This window comes from Ambystoma mexicanum, chromosome 1q (genome assembly GCF_040938575.1).
Source record: "Ambystoma mexicanum isolate Mex_15411 chromosome 1q, UKY_AmexF1_1, whole genome shotgun sequence".
Taxonomy (NCBI): domain Eukaryota; kingdom Metazoa; phylum Chordata; class Amphibia; order Caudata; family Ambystomatidae; genus Ambystoma; species Ambystoma mexicanum.
The window spans coordinates 651,894,792-651,915,004 of NC_090922.1; the positions used below are offsets into that span (position 1 = coordinate 651,894,792).

A 20,213-nucleotide genomic window follows, 5' to 3' on the forward strand; every position below is an offset into this window, starting at 1 on the left:
TGCCGATTGCAGTGGATTTTCCAATTGAGTGTGTTATAGAAGGGTCAGGTAGTGGGGTGACACAGGGCTTGACCACTTTTAAGAGGGTTTTGCTTTTGTTGTTGGCTTCTGCTACGGTGTTCTGATACTAGGAGGTCTTGGCTGTGTTGATTAGTTATCAGTGGGTTGCTCCGAGTTCCTTGAGGAGCGCCAGGTTGGATGTGATCCTGGAATGGTGCCAGGGTTTCTCTCGTTTCCTGATTACTCTTTTGCTGGGGTTGAGTTCTTGCATGTACCAGGGTGCTGATGTTTTGGGTTTGCAGGTGCATTGGTCTCAGAGGCACATGTCGGTCAATCGAGGCTGAGTGGGTGGCGTCAAGTGCTTCCAGTAGAGAGTCGCAGTTCAGTTGGGGGTGTTCGGGGGTTTGGGTTGTTCAGTAAATGTGAGGTGGAGGTTGGCAAGGTCCTCTGTGAGGGATTCCACCAGGATGTTCTTGAAGGACCTGAAGGTTTGTCTAATAGTTTCTGCTGGGAGTGCTTGACTGGGATGGTGTGCAAGATCTTGAAAGGCACGGTCAGGTGATCAGACCCTTCAAGCGGGAGAGGAGTGGAAAGAAGGCAGTGCAGTGATGATTAGGTCGAGGATGTTGGGTCTTTTGTGTGCTGTGGGAGGATGAGCATGTCAAGAAGGCAAAGGAGAACTTCTTTCATCAGTTTGGTGGCCTTGTTGCCTGGGAGGTTGAAGTTGCCTAGAAAGATGTTGGTGTGCGTGAGGGATATGGTGGTGACCAGGTTGGTGAAGTCTCGGATGGAGGTGGTGTTGGGTTTCGGTGGTCTGTAGATGAGGTGAAATATGACTGTGTTCATCGGGGAGAGCCAGAAGTGGCAGGAGAGTACTTTTGAAGGAGCCAATTTTGTTGATGTCAAGTCTGTGCAGGTCCACAAGGTCTTGTGGGTGACTGCCAGGCCTCCGCCTGTCTTGTCCGTCTGGTCTCTGTTTTGGATGCTGTAGATGTCGGTGACAAGTACGTCTAGGATGGGGGTGGAGATTGGTGTCAGCCAGGTCTCGTTGATGAAGATGGCATAAAGGCTGTGTGTAATGATGAGGTTGGCGATGTCTTCTGTACAAGTGATAGCTGAGCCGACATTACCGAATATTGGTGAATGGAGCATATGCCAGTACACATATATTGCTTATAAATAAGGGGCTGAATGTAAACTTGATTAAATCTTTTTATAACACCAGGACCTCAATGAATGTGGCAATTGAGCCATTTACTCTTTGACGACTGTTTAGAAAGAACAGTGACAGGCAGCATGTACAAAAAGGTTGAAATGGGGTGGTTTGGGCGGGTAGTGCCAGGCAGCTGGTGGGAAGGGCCATACAGATTAACGGGCAATGGGTGGGTAAATAACTAAACAAGATTGTGTGTCACTTTTCACATGCAATTCTCCTGACTGTACTCCTGTACAAAGATATTTCGGCCTATAGGTAGGCCGCTAAAGAGACACCTAATAGGCAAAACTAAAAACAGGAGGACAGGGAGATACACAATGGAATCTATCCAGCTGGAAACAGGGTAGGAAAGCCTGGCATTGAGAAACAGAAGCATTCTCTGTAAATGGGAACACAGAGATTCCAATAATATGATCACTTACAGTAAAAATACAGAAAGTGAGTCAAAGATGTAATGACTGGAAATACGAGGTTCTTTTACTTATGAAAGAGGACCTGCATCTGGGCTCAACCAGTCTAGGAATCAATGGACGATGAAAGGGTCCAGGTTGGGTTAAGTCTTTGTTTTCTACAAGGGTCTGGTTACTTCTATGGCATTTCATGACAGAGTTTCCATTTTGAACTGTGTGTGGCTCTTACAACTACTTAAGCGTTATCAGAACATGCTAGATATTGGCACTGCCGCACATCGATTAAAAAATGACTGTTTCCTTAGTTGGAAGGGTTTTTATTTATACTTGAAAACGCCAGCATACAACTAAACTGTATGATAAAACCATACTAATTCCGAGCAATGTTCTGCCTCTAATATTGTAGGTGTACAACTATTGATGATGCTGGACATCCTGGACAGAGCCATTAGAATGTTAAGCAGAAATGTCTTAGACAACATGTATTAAAAATGTGTCCTAATTGAACATTATTTGAAAACAAACGGTAATTCTGAATCGAATGAAAAGATTCGTGCAAAGAGGCGTGCATTGTTCAGCACAATTACTACTGCATTTCATGTTAAATACAGGCCTTTACATTTTAAATCGGTTTTATCTTTACTAGCTAGCATTTCCTTTAAAGAAATCACAGTGTGAAGCCCAGTGATGAGCTGGAATTGTAAGTAAAAAAGGCATCCTAAATCTTAAAAATATTTCTCAAAATGTTCACTGTAATGTGAGTGGTTGCATACAATTTAAAATAATGCGTACACATTTCATAAAGCGTACTCTGTGTATGTTTGGTTTTTCGCATTACATGTTTTACGGATCTTTTGTCGAAATAAACTTTAACTTTACCATTCCAGAGTATAACATTAAAAAAACACGCATTGACAAGGCAAACAGTTTGGGCTTTTGTGTAGGCATGGGTAAGGCATTTGCTGGGCACTGCCCTAGTTATATTAACTGGCCATCGATTTACATTTACATGTATATATTTGGACGGCACACTAAGTGGCCCGGAGGTAAACGGGTGAAAATTTAAGTAGGTGGAACACACTTCACAATAGACGCAATAAGATAAACAAGCAGCATGGGCAGGCAGACACATTCAGCTAACCACTTCTAGTGTGTAGATTATCTAAACAAAACGCTTTTCAACTTTTTCTTAAACTGGTCTGTAGATTTCATTCCTCTCAGATCTGTTGGCATGACATTCCATGCCCTCTGGGCCATGGCAAAAAAAGTCAATTTGCCGACCTGAGTGAGTTTTGATCTAGGCACCACCAGCAGATTGGTGTCCTTAGACCTACGTGTTCTTAAAACAGGTTTCCTCTGAACTGCTTCCTCAATGTACAGTGGACTGGTTGCTATTGTGCATTTATGCGTGATTAATAACAAACGATATTCTATTCTAGCCTCAATAGGAAGCCAATGTAGTTCTTTGCTTCCCTCAGATATATGATCTCTCCTTTTCAAGCCTGCTATAACCCTCACAGCGCTATTTTGTATCACTTGCAATCTTGCACAATCGCTCAATACGATGCCAATCAGCAGGCTACAGCAATAATCAAAGTCAGTGCTGATAATTGCCCTGGCTACCATCTCACAGCTTTAAGAGATGGTCTAAGTTTCACATAATAAGCAGAGGCTAAGACGAGACTACTAACCCTTGGCACACATATTGAGATTTTGATCAAGGTGTATCCCTAGAGTTTTGACTTTTGGTTTGGTGGCGATACTACAGCCTGCCACTTTAAAGTGGCGGTATACCGAGTCAAACTTGGGTATCTTGTTTTCTGTGCCAAGCACCATCAGCTCTGTTTTGTCATCACTAACCCCTTAAGTGCCAAGGACGGGTATGCTCGTCCTTTTTGCATAGACTTGCATAACAGCCTGCCACTTAAGGGGTGAAGAACCAGGCACTGTTGACCATTCAGGCTTGAATCAGCCCATACACTTTGTAAATGGTGTTTGCATCATCTTCATAGATTCCTGACAGGGGAATAACGCATTGTGTATCTTCAGCATAATTTGTAAATCATTTCCCCCTGTCTTCAAGCATCTCAAAAAGAGGAACAGTTAAAATGCTGTATAGAGAAGGCGAGAGGCATGCCCCTTGGGGAACCCCAAATAGCACACGGGCTGGGGCAGCCTCTGTGCTAGCACTACACACACTTATCACTCTGTTACTAAGAAAGGACTTAATCCATGCTACTGCACTATTTGAAAAAGCTGCCACCTCTTTTAACCTCTTTATAAGTAACTGATGGTCCCCTAAATCAAACGCGCAAGATAGGTTCAGCAGCATGAGACGGGCCGCTTGTCCTTTATAAATCGCCTGCAGCAGGCTGGATTTTAAATTAAATAAAGCTGTTTCAGTTCCATATCCTGGTCTGAAACCTGACTGCAATTTGTAAAATATATTTTGATTAGATAGGTGTTCTAATATCTGCATGTAAGCTATATGAACTATCTTCAGTAAGAAGGGAGTATTCATGATGGCTCTATTGTTAGCCGGCACCAAAGGATTCAACCTTTTATTTTTTTTTGCAGCAGTGTTATCAGAGCATTTTTGAGTTCATCTGGCAAATGCTTTTCTAGGAATTATGCATTGACACACTTAGTGAGGATCCCTACCATTAATGGTGTGCTTCTTTGACTGTAATTGCCAGGCTTCAGTTTGCTAATAATGTCTGCCGGCTCTGCTTCCGAGATGGGTCTAAAGCTGAAACAATCTGAAACATCTGAGTCTTTCAACAAAGGTTCCCTCAGCCTCCACCTATTCTCTTCTGTCTCTGCTTTTAGATCCAGTGTCTTCCTCTTAAGTGCCAGGCTATTATGCAAGTCTATGCAAAAAGGACAAACATAATCATCCTTTGCCCTTACGGGGTTAATATTCTTTTTGATCACATTCAATTTATCCAGAATTGCCTCTTGAATAGACACACATGAGGCTTTTGTCTTTTTCAAGGCCTTCCTGTTTATTTGGACACAGATTTTCCAACTCCTTCAGGATTTTAAATTATTCTTTAGAGTTGTGTTCTGCATTGGCAATTCTTTTTCATGTATTATATTTTTGGCTTTAACAATATGCTTTCGCTGGAGCACTTTATACGACCTTATCTTGATCACTTTGGTTTAATTCCAGAAATAACAACATGTATTTTTAATTGTCTTACGTTTCTGCAATACCAGTGAGAACCATGTAATTACTATTTTAGTTGGCAGTAACATTGTTTGTAAAGGAGCAATAGCATTAGTTGCATTAGCAATCGTCCCAAGGAATGCCCTGGATATCTCATCTCCCATTTGCATATGACCTACCTCTATAGTTAGAGGGCAATCCATACGTCCATTGCCTGGGGCAGGAGTTTACGTATATTCCTACAGGTGATCCAAGCTTGCTTGCTTTCGGTAGCCCTTTTCCTTTTTTTAAACAGCATACCTACATGGACAAAGAAATGGTCCAACCAGGGGCAAGGCAACACGTTATGCACGCCAGTAATGACGTTATATGTTGCCACCCAGTCCAAGTTATGCCCCTTTGTATGTGTAGCCCGATTGACCAATTGACTGAAGTCCATGTTGCTTAGTGAATCCTCCAGTCCTTTAGTCACAAGATCATTGTCATCCCCCAGCCTAAATTAAAATCTCCCAGAAGCACAATTTTGGTTGTCAATTTTAATGAAGGTAACAACATAATATCTAATTGAAAAGCAAAATCTGGCATTGGTGTAGGAAGCCGATTGAATAAAATTAACTAACGTGTTAGATCCACACAAATCTTTACATGCAGCGTTTCACATCCTTCTGGACCCAATATATCCACATACAATACTTCTAGGTCTGAGCTGTAAATAACATCCGCTCCACCCCTCTCGCATCCTGTCCATCAATTCATGACATACTATGGAGAATAGATAATTGTTTATAACCTTTCTGACACGTTTAATTAATGCCACATTTAGGGAAAGTAAGGTTCCCATGGCCCTTAAGTGGTGGCCCCGCTGTTAAAACAAACCTGGCCTGGATCCTAAGAACTACTCAAATTATAGGTCGATTTCTAATGCCCCCCTTTCTTCTGAAAGTAATTGATAGGATACCAACGATTCAACTACAGGAACACCTGGAAAGTGCACAGGTTTTGCACTGGAGGCAATCTGGCTTTAGAGGGCACCACAGCACTGAAAGTGCTCTGGTGGACCTACTGACAGAGCAAGGCGGGGCTGCTTATGTTACTAGATCTGTTGGCAGCCTTCGACCTTGTGGATCATACGAAGCTCGTGAGCAGGATGAGGATGTTAGTAGGATGCTCTGATGAATCATCTGCCTGGATCACCTCTTTCTAGATGATCTATCATCCAGGATTGTATGGGATGATACCTGCTCGACCCCATAGGTGCTGAAGTGTGGCCTTCCTCAGGGGGCGTGTTTATCACATCTCTGTTTATTGGTTCTATCAACCATTGTTTATCCTCTTGCAACATTTAGGTGCCTGCTTTACTAATTATGCAGATGACACAGAGCTCATTCTTGAGCTGTGTGGAGTTTATAAGGAAGATGCCGACAGAGTTTCACTGGTTTACAATGTCATCCAGGATTGGATGATATGTTATGGTATGTGTTTGAATGCTGCGACGACTGAGCTGTTGCTTTTTGGTTCATCTCAGGCCAGACTCCTACATGGGCTTCACCATTGATGAACACTTCATCCCTATAGCTTCTAAGGTGAAGACTCTAGGTGTCACTCTGGAAGTGTCCCTTGGCTCGGAGCACAGGAGAAACCTCCACTGGCTCACGTTGGAGGCCAGGTCCTGGTTTAAGCCATTAACTAGTGTGCATACCCGTTGCTATGGGCAACCCCTGCGTGCCCTAAACAAAAACAAAAAAACACATGCAGGCACGTGTTCCCAAAAGAGCCACTAGATCTAGTGATGAAATATGTATTACGGTTCGTAACAACAACAAACGGGTCAGAGGGTATGGTAGACCCTTTCCTGTGCAGGCAGCTAAGGCCTGGAACAAGCTACCCAAAGATTTGCGTTCCAAATCCAACCTGCGAAACTTCCGGAAGCGTCTGAGATCTCTCCCTTTTGAATGACTCTGGACCTTTGCGTGACCTGACCAGGCTTTCGACTTTTCCTTTTTTCCATTTCTCTTCCGCACCCTGATGCCTGCGGGCTCTGGCGCTATATAAACGGGCAAATAAATAAATAGCCTGCAGGAATAGCCAGTACGATATTACGGCCGGCTGCCGTATACAGCCAAGTCTCAGTCAGAGCACATACATCTACATCCTGTTCTAATATATAGTCAGCCATCTCTGTGGCATGTTTCACCAGAGGTTTTGTGGTTAACAATAATATTTGTCAATTTGGTTGTTCTTACCCTGTAATGGATCCCTTCTCCTTCTAACCCTTCTGTGGATACTACCTTGTATGCTGTATCATCTGTGTTCTTTATAATGCTTTGGTTACTATTCGGGCCTAAAGCATTAGTGCACATCTGTCCCACGTGCTCCGACTGTTGCATCTCTGTATGTGAAGAAGGCAAGGCTTCTGGACTGTGGAATGAGCACGATGGGAGTAGCTGCAAATACCTGAGGATATAATTGCAGTGCCTGATAAATGACTGATACTTATACACAAGCCAAAACTGTTGGGTTTGTCGATGGTTGCTTTTACCTTTAGTGAAGGACAAAGACATCGAGTGGCTGAAAGCAGACCTGTATAAGATATTTTTATTATACCAGTAGCTGGTTTACAGCTCTCATTAACTCATTACCTCTCAGAAGACTGTTTTCAAAAACACAGTGGCATGCACTTTGAGCACACCGTTTTATGGTAGGGCTGGATTTAAACGAACTCAAAGAGATTCCAGGAAGATGTGTTTTGGGTGGAGAAGGGCAGAAGTGGCTATGAATCACCATGGGGATTAGCATGGCCATGGGCAGTCAAGCAGGTTGGTAAATAACCAAACAGTACCTACAAGCTTTGTGTCCCTCCTCACATGCCATTTCAATAGTTTCGATTTATCTGTGGCACTTTAGCCAAACCTAAAAAGACTGGAAAAGATAAAGTAGCTGCGCTGCCTTAGTGCAGCACTGGGCAAAGTCAGCAGGCAAAGAGAAGGACCAAGGACAGAGAGGGCACAGAAGAAAAAGCAAGACCAATCACGAGTGAAGAATGGGAGGAGACCGTGGCAGATTGATGCAGCAAGGCATTCTTATGCAGACATGAACAAAGGTGCTTTGTATATTTTGGGGGATTTGGTTTGCGATTTTAGAAAAATGCAACCGAGTGTGGGTAAGCCAAAGGATGGCAGCCAACCACAGTATTCTCTTAATTGAGATGAGAAAACAATAGGAGTTAAGTGTAAGTGTTCTATTAGAGCCAGTACTCAACCCAGCATGATATGTCGGGATGCTTGCCAAACTAAATGCCAAAAGTGTCAGTATGATGTCTGTGTTCATAAGCAAAGGGCTGGATAATGGACCTAAGTGACCAAGTTGGAAGTGAAGTAGGGGGCCCAGCATGTGAATTTAAAATTGCTAAACCCTTTGGAAAGGTTGGGGGTATGTGGATGCCTTTACTATCCATGCTGAGTGATTGATGCATATGAATTGTAACATTGTGTCTCCTGCAAGCTTGCCACAGTGGGAGAACCATGGTTGTGTGGATTGTACCACTGTGCAGCGGTAGAACATTTGTTTTTTGTTGTTAAACAGGTGTTTGATTGTTTTTGGGGATCCCGTGAAGCACATGGATCCTTCCAACCTTCATGAGTAATCCCTGCAGCATCATCGTTGGAGGGATACACGCATCACTCCCATTGTCTCGGTTTTAGATATGCTTCCACTCCATTCCCTGAGAGTGAACAAGCTAATTTCTCTTGGCATTGGTTTGATTCTAGAAGGAGGGAGCTTTTAGCTGTCTGCAGTCAATGGGTGTTTCTTGGTGTGGCCTATCCTGGCGCCCCAGGCTCTGGGAGTCCCCCGCTGGATGCCAGGGGCCCTAAAGTGACTACCACCTGCCTATGGAGTGCTTCTTTAACAGGTTCTAAACATCGCCTCTGCAACGACTCATTCCTTTTTATCAGAACAAAGCTGCCTTGTATCTGAACCAATGTTACAGTAACAGTATGGATTCAGGAAGTGTGAAGAGAGTTGAAGGGGTTTGTATTTGTGTCACTGCACTGGTAGTGACAGACTCACAAATGGAATGGACAATGCTTGTATTTTCTGGCAGCAAAATGTTCCGCTTTTGTGGAGAGTACAGGGCTACAACTTTAAACATTGTGGTTAACGCCCTTATTTCTTTACTCAAGTGAGAGTGTTTAGTCCTTGAGATAAAATCTCCTTGATGGATGTTGCCTTACCATGTTTTGAAATTTTGATATGTGGGCAGAAAAGGCAAACACCAGGGGCCTCATTACAACTCACCCGGTATAGAAACAACGGTGCCGGTAAACCCGCCCGCCACCGTTGTTTCAATACCAGGTGATCACGACTCCTGCAGGCGGGAGGTGATGTTCCTGCCAGGTCTGACCTGGCGGGTTTAACACCGCCCGCCTGCAGGCGGACGTGGAAACACCAGCACCATCACGAGATTCCCGGGTCAGCGCGGTTGTAATGACCCGGTAATTCCGGGAATCACGGAGCTGGAATGGTAATACGAGTCCGGCGGCAACCAATTTTACCGCCTGGTTACCGCCAGACTCGTAATGATGCCCCATGTGTTAATGGACAATCCCTGTAACCTCGCAAATGGGTTCAGTCAGAGCGCCGATCATCCTGAGAGGAATATTTGATTGAAGGTGGATCATTGCAAATAGGAAAACGATGCTGAGATTGCCACCATGATCTTCAACTGGGCACCTTTTCATTCATTATGTTCCACCAACATTGATAGTAGAACCGTCTGCTGAAAATGACGCCTTCTGTCCCCTCTATCCCTACCACAGCATTACATTGGGCCACTGTCTTCAAAGCTGTGTTGCTTATAATAGGAATGAGGGAATTTAGCTGCCAGGTGTCTAGCAAGCCAGGCATTATAGGTTGATGTGAGACAGTAACTGTATATACTGAAAACAAAACAACACAAAAAGAGTAACACAGAATTCTGGGTTGTTTAGATAAATATATATATAAAAAAAGAAAAACTCTGCGACCCATCCTCCCTGAAACAACAGAATGCGCTGGCATTGGATTTTATCCACTGTACACAGTTATACAATCAAAAAATTTTAGGTTCGCGTAGAATGCATATTAAAAGATAAAATACTGAAATCGGGCAATTCCATTTGTGAAGGCAGAATGTTTGCTTTTTTATGCAGGAGAGATTAGACCACAATCACCCGTTTTTGGCAAAAACAATAATATATTAAATTGACATTTCTTCGGCTTTCAGGAGTGTTATTTGCGTGGACGCGGCCCATGGGCAGCACTACCATTCACATACTCAGGAGTCTCTGGAATCCATTGCTATGGTCATAGAGGGATCAATGAAACGATCAAACCACTTACATTGGAGACATGAAGTTTACGAACAATGTAATCAGGGCACCGGTTTTCTTCTTTTATCACCACAGTGATGTCTCCAAATGCCAACGTGCCCGCCTCCATTGTTGGCCAGTATTCCGCACATTTGATCTGAAAAACATGGAGACACTGCAAGTAAGGCATTTGTCTTCTTTATAAATGAATGAGGAATGGCAATACTTCCAGAAAAGGGCCATGCTAATTTACTCTGGACCTCACCATTTTACCGAGAAACCCTTGTCACTGGAGAAGACTCCCAAGTCACTGCCAAAGACATTTGGAGGACCTGACGATGATTTAGGGCACTTGGATGCCACCTCAAATAAGTGCTGGGGTTCAAAAGCCTGTTGGGAGTTTCCTTGCTCTTATTGCACATGCTTTTGTGACGACCATATGGGGTTAAATATGGAAAACATTTGTACCGTAGGTCAGGGACGGTCACATTCAGATAATACATGCCCCACTGTCCTGTCTGTGCATAAACACCGAAAAGGAGTTTTCTTTTTTTTTTTATTCATCCAGAACCATAATTAAAAAAAACTGCAAGAAAAATAGGCGTTTCCTTGATTGACTCCCTTCATTGACCTCACGTAACCGAGCAATTCTGAATCAAAAATGAAATGGTCTTTTATACAAACTTGTCCAGATATTCCATCTGCCTTGACTTTTCCAGTTGTCCACACAGTCTAACATTCTGAGTGAGATCATGAGTGATAGTTATGTCTTCATTTTAATGAAAATTATATTTTGGGTAGATTTCTTTTTTTACCGTGACCATTACCAGCTATTTCACACATTTGGGGTGTTCTTTTATTTATATGTTTGTTGTTATTTTGTGTAGAACCAACTCTCTGCAGAATTTGTTTCACAGTGCAAACATCGATTCACAGTGCAAACAAATTAATGTGTAAATCTATGCATATTAAACAAAACACTTTTTTTTGTTAAAAAAGGATTTTTCAAAGAAATGGCCAAAAATGACATTTAATCTATTTAAAAAAACAAAAAAAAAAACAAATTGATTCTTAAGGACAATCAATGTTACTATCACACGAATGATTCTTATTTTTTTAAGCAAGCAATTTGCTAATCTCTCATGTAAGCGCACTGGAAATAACCTCCACAATTAACTTTGTGGTCAAATACTGAACATATCACACTTTGACACTGTTTCGTTGCTCACTATTTGAAAGAAGAAAATTAATTTACAGAGCACTAGGTGACTTCCTTATTAACATGTATTTTATGACACGCCCACTGTTCTTCATTAGCAACATCGTCAATTACAGAACATCTATAAACAAGACAAACTAGATAATTAATAGCATACTGTTTGTTAACGAGGATATATTGCCCCCAGTGCTTATCTGTCCTTCAGCACCCACTTGTAGATCACAATAACAAGCAATAGGCAATGATTGAGGGAAATATGTGCACTCACCCTGTTTCCTTCTTCACAGCGTGTGACCATTACAATTATGGATGACTTTTGCTCCCAGACCATTCTCCAGAAGTCGTTTGTGGTCTCATCCTTTGGACCTTGGTGAGGAGGTGAATAGACCAATCAGTTTGAAGTGTAGACCTCATGTCATAATTGAACATAGAGAACTCTTCTTGATACATGGGGTAACTAGAGAATGAATGTTTGGGAAAGCACAATCTACGACAGCCAAAGGAGAACTTGTGTGAACCTGAAACGTTTGACTGACACAGCGGCCGGCTGCATCAGCCACCTCACACGTTCCCCCTGATCTCCAGCACCATGTCCAAGAATAGCGCTTACTAGAAAAGCTGCTCCTACAATCTGCAGTGAAAGCTCAAAGCCAGCATTTACTTTTTCTAATCTGTCATATAAAATCCCCTTCTTTGATTAACAAGGTTTCCCCTTCTGGTTGCTCATTCCCTGACCCCCAACACTGAAGATTGTATTTTAATTTCCTAGCTCAGGACAATATCATGACAAACGAGAACTTGTGCAAATATCAGGCCATTGGAGTTTTCTGGTGCTCTGTATTTATAAAAATAAAAACAAAACACATACAGTTAACATTAAAAAATAGACTTACTTCCCAGGATTCGAAAAGCAATTCAAAACCTCGTTGTTCAATCAGTACTAGTAGTTTCCGAACAGATACCAGAGACGCCTATATACGCCCAAAACTGTATTTATGTCCTTCAAACTGTATAATCTACTGCTTGTAATCTACTCTTATTGTCTACTATTTACTGCTGTAATTTTCTCTTCACTGTCTACTATTTACCTTCCTCTTCCTAAAATGTATGAAAAATTACCAAGCTGTCTGTAACCACGCCATGATACCCCAGGGTCTGGGCGTGTAACAAATGTAAAAATAAAATAAAATAAATAAAAACACTACGATATTAGAACATGTAAAATAATTTAATAAAATGAATAAGGATATTCCAATTATCCATACTTGTGATGTAAAAACCGAACTTCAAAAACACTGATGTACTGACATTGTGCTCTAGAACAGTTTTTTTTATTTTTTTAATGTTGATTATTAAGGAATGATTTGTCCCCCTTCATCACTACTACGGTGGAAATAAAGCACCCCTCTGACCATCTCCACACGTTCCCACCTCCTCCGCTTCCCAGTCACATGCTCCAGAGCGCTTTCCCTATAAAGACATTCTGCCCCCCTCCTGATTTCTTACACTGTACTCTCCTCCCATCTTGTGCCTCCCTTTTTTCTTTTAAAGATAATTTTATGGTAAAAAACATCTTGAATAATAAAAGGATTTCTTTTCTCATTTCCAAGATTTCTTATCGATTCAGTTATCTGCATCCACAATTATCATCTCCCATCACACCCATAAACCCTGTCACCTGGTGTGGTCTTGGGAATGAAACCACGCATTAATGCTATAGCAATCACAAATATTTGGTGGCAAGGATTGGATTTTTTTTAATGACTCAAAACAGGAACACCGTATTGTGGCATAGTCTGTTGGGGGGGCTGCTCCGGACCACTGGGCAGCCCCCATACTCATGTTGGGGTCACCTGACGGGACACACTGATGCGGCGCTCACGCCGCAGACTCCTAGGTGAGGGTCACCTCACCCGCTCCGGATCACCGGAGCTCCACACGTGGCTGGGAGCACCCGGCGCACAGCGGCCCCGGCTCTGGGGGCACCCAGGCCGGGGCCAGTTCCTTGGCCATGGTCACATGGCGTTGGGATCACCCCTGGATGGAGTTGCCCGGCAGGGGTGCCATCCGGACGCCGTTGCCCGGCAGGGGCACCGTCCTCGGGTTGGGCCCCGTCCTTGGGCCCAGCACGTACAGCGCAGCACCAGCATGGTGCTCAAAGGAACGACACTGGAGCCTGATGGTGGCAAGACTGACGAGCCGGAAGCGGCCCGTTACTTTTATTATGTTGGTCACGTGGCTACTGCCACGTGACCCATGACAACATCCTGGCAGCTACCATGCTTCCATAGGGTTTACTTTGCAACACCACTCCATTTTTTAATAAACAACAAAACAAAACATATGCCACTAACTAAGCACTATTGCTCCTACGACCATTCTTCTAATACACCCTTTATTAACCTGGGTGAGTGGTCTTACTATGACAAAATAACTCTACGAGGTGCTGGCACTACCCGAGGCATTCCGAGCGTGCCGGTGTGCACAACAACACATTGCCGCCCCCCCCCCCACTGGGCCATTTCGAGCTAGTCCACTTCCGCAGGTCCTTCATTCTTCATGGGGATGTCAATGATGATTCGCTCCTCCACATCTGTGGATCCGCCGGAAAACAGTGTGTGGCCCACCAACAGTCACCAACACAAAAAAGGCCGGCAAAGCCGCCCCAGGGAGGCCCGGGGGCCACATCGACCAGGTCCATAGCCTGGAGAAGAAATCGTGGCAGGGTGGCAGAACCCGCTTCTTCCACTTTCTCCCAGGGCAGGTGTCATGTGTCTCCCTTAGCTGTTCTTACTTGAGAGCGCACAAGCACTCCCTTGGGGAGCCGCTACCCTGTGGCTGGCTGATGAATGCAGCCCTCTCCACCTATTGAGCGTGGAGACCCTTCCCATCAGTCCATCTGCTTCGTGGGGCGCCCTTCTTGCCCTCCCACATGTTCATTCATATGCCTCTGCACCCCACTCGATGTTGGCCGAACTGTAATGGAGGGGCAGGCATCTCACCTCTTTGTTGTAGTTGGGGAGGGGCCGCCGGGCACTTCCTCTCCCCGCTCCTCGGAGCGGGCCCTTCCTTGTCCTCGCAGTCCCAGTTGGTATTGGGCCCTCCTTGTTTCTTTCCTTGCAGCGGAGGGGGGGCACACCTCCCGTTGCGGGCAGCCGGCAACCCATCCTCCTCCCGCGGGGGACTAGGCGTGCAGCTCGCGTCCATCTTCCCATCGCGGGCCCCGGTCGAAGTCGGGCCCTCCTCACCTTGTTACGACTACAGGGCCGCTGAGCACCTTATGACGGCCGATGCCGCAGATCTCCCTTCACACAGGGGGGGCAGCAGCACCTGTCCTGTTGGGCAACACCCCCTCCATTTGTTACTGTTGTAGGCCCAGGTGAATTTGGGCCTGCGTCCTCGTTCCCTTTAATTTAATTTTTTTTTCTGCTCCGCTCCGGAGCACCTATCTTCAGTAGTGGGCCCAGGTGGTGACAGGCCCGCCTCCCTTCTGCCTCTCTCCGGTCCGGAGCACACTTCTGACCTGCGCGGGCCCCGGTGACAATGGGCCCGCTTCACGTTAGGGCGAAGGGCAGGTCTGCTTCATTGCGGCTCGGGGCCGCCAGGCACCACGACGCGGTCGGTGCCGCAGAGCATCTCCCCCCCAGGTGAAAGAGGGGGCATCTCACCATCCCATGTGAGGCCGAAGTCGCATACCAAAACCTTGTCCACACGGACGAGAGCGGCTCCATCCGTGTGATGTTCGTTGCACCTCCCCTCCGCGGGTGGCGGGTGGGGGAGGGGCAGCGCCTCCTCGTTGCGGCAGACGCCACGGGCCCCCTCGATCCCCACAGGGGACCTCTCACCGTGGGGGCCGCTCACCTTCCTCATGTGGATGCCGTGGCACTTCTCCTTGAGTGGTGGCTGCTGACGCAGCTCCCACTCCTCCTCTCCTTCGTCGCGGCAAAGTCCGCGCTCATGGTGGGGGAAGGGGCCCAGCCACCCACACGACCGATGCCGCAGACTTCTTCTGTCCCCCTCGGGGGACGGGCAGGCAGCTCGCCCACCATGTTTTCTCTGAGGGCTCAGTTGGAGATGGGCCCGCCTCCGCATGTATTCCTGGGGGCATGCAGGGAACAACTTCCTCGTTGCCATTGTTGGGGGGGCTGCTCCGGACCACCGGGCAGCCCCCATACACATGCTGGGGTCACTCGACGGGACACACTGATGCGGCGCTCACGCCATGGACTCCTGGGTGGGGGTCACCTCACCCGCTCCGGATCACAGCACAGCGGCCCCGGTTCTGGGGGCACCCAGGCCGGGGCCAGTTCCTTGCCTATGGTCACATGGCATGGGGATCACCCCTGGATGGCGTTGCCCGGCAGGGGTGCCATCCAGACGGCGTTGCCCGGCAGGGGCACCGTCCTCGGGCTGGGCCCCGTCCTTGGGCCCAGCACGTGCAGCACAGCACCAGCATGGTGCTCACAGGAACGACACTGGAGCCTGATGGTGGCAAGACTGACGAGCCGGAAGCGGCCCGTTACTTTTATTATGAGTAAACATGCTCTTCCATATGTAACTTTGGAGCACTGGTCAGTCGGAGCATACGGACTGCTGCATACAACTCCAGTGATTCCTACCCAGATCTACCGTCTGAATCCTACCCCATAATGAGTGATGTTATACCATCAGTATAGCAAACAGCAGATTGTGAAGGGTGTGTATGCTTTGAGGCAGGCAGGGCTGGGCAGAAAAACTATTAAAATCACATTAGTCCTGGGAAACTATGCCAAGGTTTACATTGCAGTGAGATTGAAATAAACGTTATGGGTTAATGTCATCAACTATGCGATTGAGTTTGAAAGGAAGACCGGTTATACTGCAAAATGGAGTGTTTTTCAGGTTTGACCTCATGTTTATGTCAATAATGACACCCATCCCTGAAAAGATGGAGGACATCAAATTCTAATTAGGCAGAACTGCCTCTTCGTCTTAAATGTGCTGCTTCCTGTGCCCACTGAAGGCACACAACAAGTTACAGAAGATTGTAAAACCACACACTGTCCATTTTGCATATTGACAAACATTTCCCTCAACAGCATTTTTAAATCAAAGATTTTCAGACAGCTATGTAAAAAAAATGTGCAAGCGTAGCATTTGGCCATTTTCTTACCTTGTGCAGCAATGTACTTTCTATGTTCCTTAAACCCCTGTTCAGTGAGAAAACATATTTTTATGGTAAATCTTTAGTAAATTATTGAGAGAAACAATTGAAAGAGAAACTTGTCATTCTACCAGTTATGGTTTTAAAGTCACTTGAAAAAACGTGGTACTAGGAATAACTGGATTGTAATCCAAGTTTTTTTTTTACCAATGCTGATAAACTATTAGAATCATGATTGTGTCCCGTTTCCTCGAGTTTGCAATTTTGTATAGTAAAAGAGTCGTGTGTATCGTGTTAAACACCATTGCCATATCTGGTTCATGCTCAATTAGCTCTTCTCACTCTCCCAGTGTATGATTCCTCCCAAATAAAGATGCCTCAGTGATGGCGCTCATATTTTCCTCCATTGTCAGTTGCCATTTGGATTGCTGTTTAGGGTGGGTAAAGAGTGCAGCTGTGTTGGTCACTGTTTCATCGAGGGCATGAGACCATCTGTTACCAGTATTCCCAGCAATAGGTCTGAACAAATGTATTTGTCTGAAGACTGAATCACCCACATTTCTGCTTTATATGAAATTTGCAATTTTTAAAATTGTTTTTATTGGCATTTTTAACTTTACAAACGCTAAGCTTGAGTACAGTAGCTGGAACATGTGCATTTTAATTTCTTGTAAAATGTATAGCACATTTTGAGGGAAGGGCCTTTGGGACACACTGGCTGACAAAGTAGAATTAACTATACCCTAATTGTGTGCAAAAGCTGACATACATGAGCATTTGATTGCTTGTATTGTATTATATTTGTATTTGGTTATTTATATAGAGCTCTTTCCCCAAAAAGGGCTCTCTGGAATGGTCTCTCTCGAGTGTCAAAGGATCTCCATCTCCACATACCATTTTACAGAACTTTAGGCAACCATTATTTTTTGTTTTTTTGATTGTATGTGTTTATTATTTGTATCGCGCACCAAACCCTGAGGTAACTGGGCGCTTGAAAAACTTGTGGTTACATACAAATAAGGCAGGCAGATTACAATCCAGTGTGGAGACAACAAGAGGGACCCTGGGTACAGGTGGGTCAGATAAGGAGATAATGTACAGTAGTATAACTAAACAAAATGATGAGCAGTAACATAAATAGACAGTGGTCATATAACAAATTACTTTTGGGGGAATCATGTATTGCTTTTGAAATATGGGCCTTGTCAAATGTTTTAGCACTATTTGTGGTACGGGCAAACCTCTTTGTGGTGCACTGGCTGATTGAAAGCATGGTCCTACGTGATCCACTTGGATGCACTATCTGACACACATGAGCATTTGAATTTCTTATCAAATGTAAAAACTCACTTTGAGAGAAGGGGAAAAAGTATTTGGGGAGTGTAGCTTGATAGAATGTGTGCCCATGCACAACTCGGTTGAGCACAGTAGCTGACACACACAGACACTCACATTTGTTGTCAAATGTATTAGTACATTTTGAGCAAAGGTGACACATTGTTGAGAAAACACTGTTTGTAGTGTCTTGAAGTTAAGGCCATGTCCAAGATCACAAATCACAGCACACACTTGGGGATATCATTGTTTGATTTGATGTGAACATTTAAAATGCACACAGAACAAACTCAACCATATAAATGCACAGCTGATACAGAAAATGAAAATCCAAAAGAAGACAGTTTGGAGAACTTAGTCACCAGCACAACCATTATTAAAGCCTCAGTGCCCCCTCTTCTTCTTACTTAAAAAGGCAGGTTTTAAGGGCTTTACAAAACTGGTAAATAGAGTCAAGAGTTCTGATGTCTCGAGTGAGGCTCTTCCAAAGTTTGGGACCTTAGACTGCAAACCTATCTCGTCTTCAAACACAGGAGGAGGAAGGAATTGTCATAAGCAATTGATCCCCTGATTGTAACGTCCTTATTGGTTGATAACAGCTAATTGTGTATGCAGATAAGAAGGGTGAGGTTCCTTCAAACATTTGTATATCAAACAGGCCACCTTGAAATTGATTCTGTCCTCCACGGCCAGCCAGTGAAGTGATTGATGAGAGATAGAAGTAAGGCATGGTATCAAACACTAAGACAGACACAAGTGATCACATTTCAAGGGTGTTTATTGAACTTCAACTGGGTTTTGAAAAACTCCTATCTAATCCAACATCTAAATATGGGAGCAAGCGACAACCATTAAATAATAATAACACAGTCCTAGTGGTGTCTTGTCAAAATAAAAGGGCCTATATTAATAAACCTATTGCTTAATGCTTACTTCTAAATACAAATAGTGTGGGAAAAAATGTTATGCAAAGGAAAAGTGTGAAATGTCAGGATACTCGAGCCGTTTCCCTCCCTGCCCCACATTTTCAGCATGGGACAAGGTGGCACACTCGAGCGTAGCACAGTCTCTGGTTTCTCTAGCATGAGGATGCAGTTCAAATCTCACTATCAGGTCCTTCTATGTCAAAGTCTCTTTGCCATTCAAAGTATCTTACTTCAGAGGGCCTGATGCGACAAACAAACATTTCAAAGTTCCTTTCTCCTCGGATTCTCATGTAAAATTTCTTGGGTGATTGTTGATTCACCCTGGGCCCCCCTCTGCCGGGCTCAGACCCACTTTAACACAAAACTTCAATTGGTCCCTCTCTGCCGGGCTTGGACCAAATTCATGTACTTTTCCAAACTTTCTCTATTTCATCAAGAACAAAGACTTTCGACTGTGTGCAGGATTTTGCTTGACCGGTCTCAGGACCACTTCGATTCACATTTATTCGTTCTCTATCAATTGATCTTCCTCCTCCAGGCTCAGATCAACTTCATTCACTGTTATAACTTCTCAGTCGGATACCTTACATAGACTTTCGATTGAGCACCCAGGTGGAGCCAGACCACTCTGTCAAAGGTATTGTAGCTTGTTTTAAAGTTCAATCACTCATCAGCAGTTTAACTTCATTTGCGTCTCTTATCACACGCGTTTCAACAATGTTCGTTCCAGCGCTCGCCATATAATGTTGAAGCTTCCAACCCTGGATTTAACACAGACCAGTTTTGTATCAGTCTCCCCAACTCACTTGCTGTGTTGCTTCGAATGAAGCAGCTTTGTTCTTGGACCCAAGGACAGTACCATGGTGGCCGGAGATTTCCCCCCCTTGATTACTGATGTGGGAGTGCCCCGTGTAACTCCAACACACAATGCAGGATTCTTCAGCCTGGTCTTATGCTTTCTGTTTTTGAGGTTTCATTAAAGTAATGGTTCCTTGTCGAAAAGGTCAAAGGAACTTCCCTCCTTGTGACCACCTTCTGTATTGCCGTCTTTCTCCTCTCATTAAACTGCCATCTTGGAACTGCTGTTTCCTCGTGTGGTTTGCCTTGCTCAGAGTGTGCTCTCGTGCTCCACCTTTTATCCGTGTGGGTGAGTGTAATGGAGGTCAGGTGTGTGAGATGATCAGTAATTGCCTGACCATTGTATTGGGACATGCCAGGTATATGGCTTGGGTGTTAGTTCATTTTATCTCATAGCGGGCGGCTGTCCGTGAGAAAGTGTTCATGTTGTGAAAAGACGGGCGTAAAGCTCCTACGTAACCTACTTGGTAGGATGGGGGAAAGGTGTTATAGGAAAGGGGATACTGTGTTTCACCATCCAGTGTCCCAGTCCCACTCCCCGAGACCCCTCACCCAGGTTATCCTCCCGCACTGGTCCACCCAGAGGGAC

The 20,213-nt window shown here is 44.7% G+C and overlaps 1 protein-coding gene across 7 annotated transcripts in view; it reads right to left on the reverse strand.

The window, feature by feature from the left end:
- Nucleotides 1-20,213, reverse strand: part of PTPRC (protein tyrosine phosphatase receptor type C) — an 846,024-nt gene that overhangs the window by 113,299 nt on the left and 712,512 nt on the right. For all 7 annotated transcript variants that reach the window (XM_069641238.1, XM_069641237.1, XM_069641234.1 and 4 more), the window contains 3 exons: nt 16,515-16,551; nt 11,631-11,728; nt 10,175-10,300 (listed from right to left, as the gene is read on the reverse strand). In XM_069641238.1, coding sequence (XP_069497339.1) covers nt 10,175-10,300; nt 11,631-11,728; nt 16,515-16,551 — 261 coding nt within the window. The remainder of the gene's footprint in view (nt 1-10,174; nt 10,301-11,630; nt 11,729-16,514; nt 16,552-20,213) is intronic.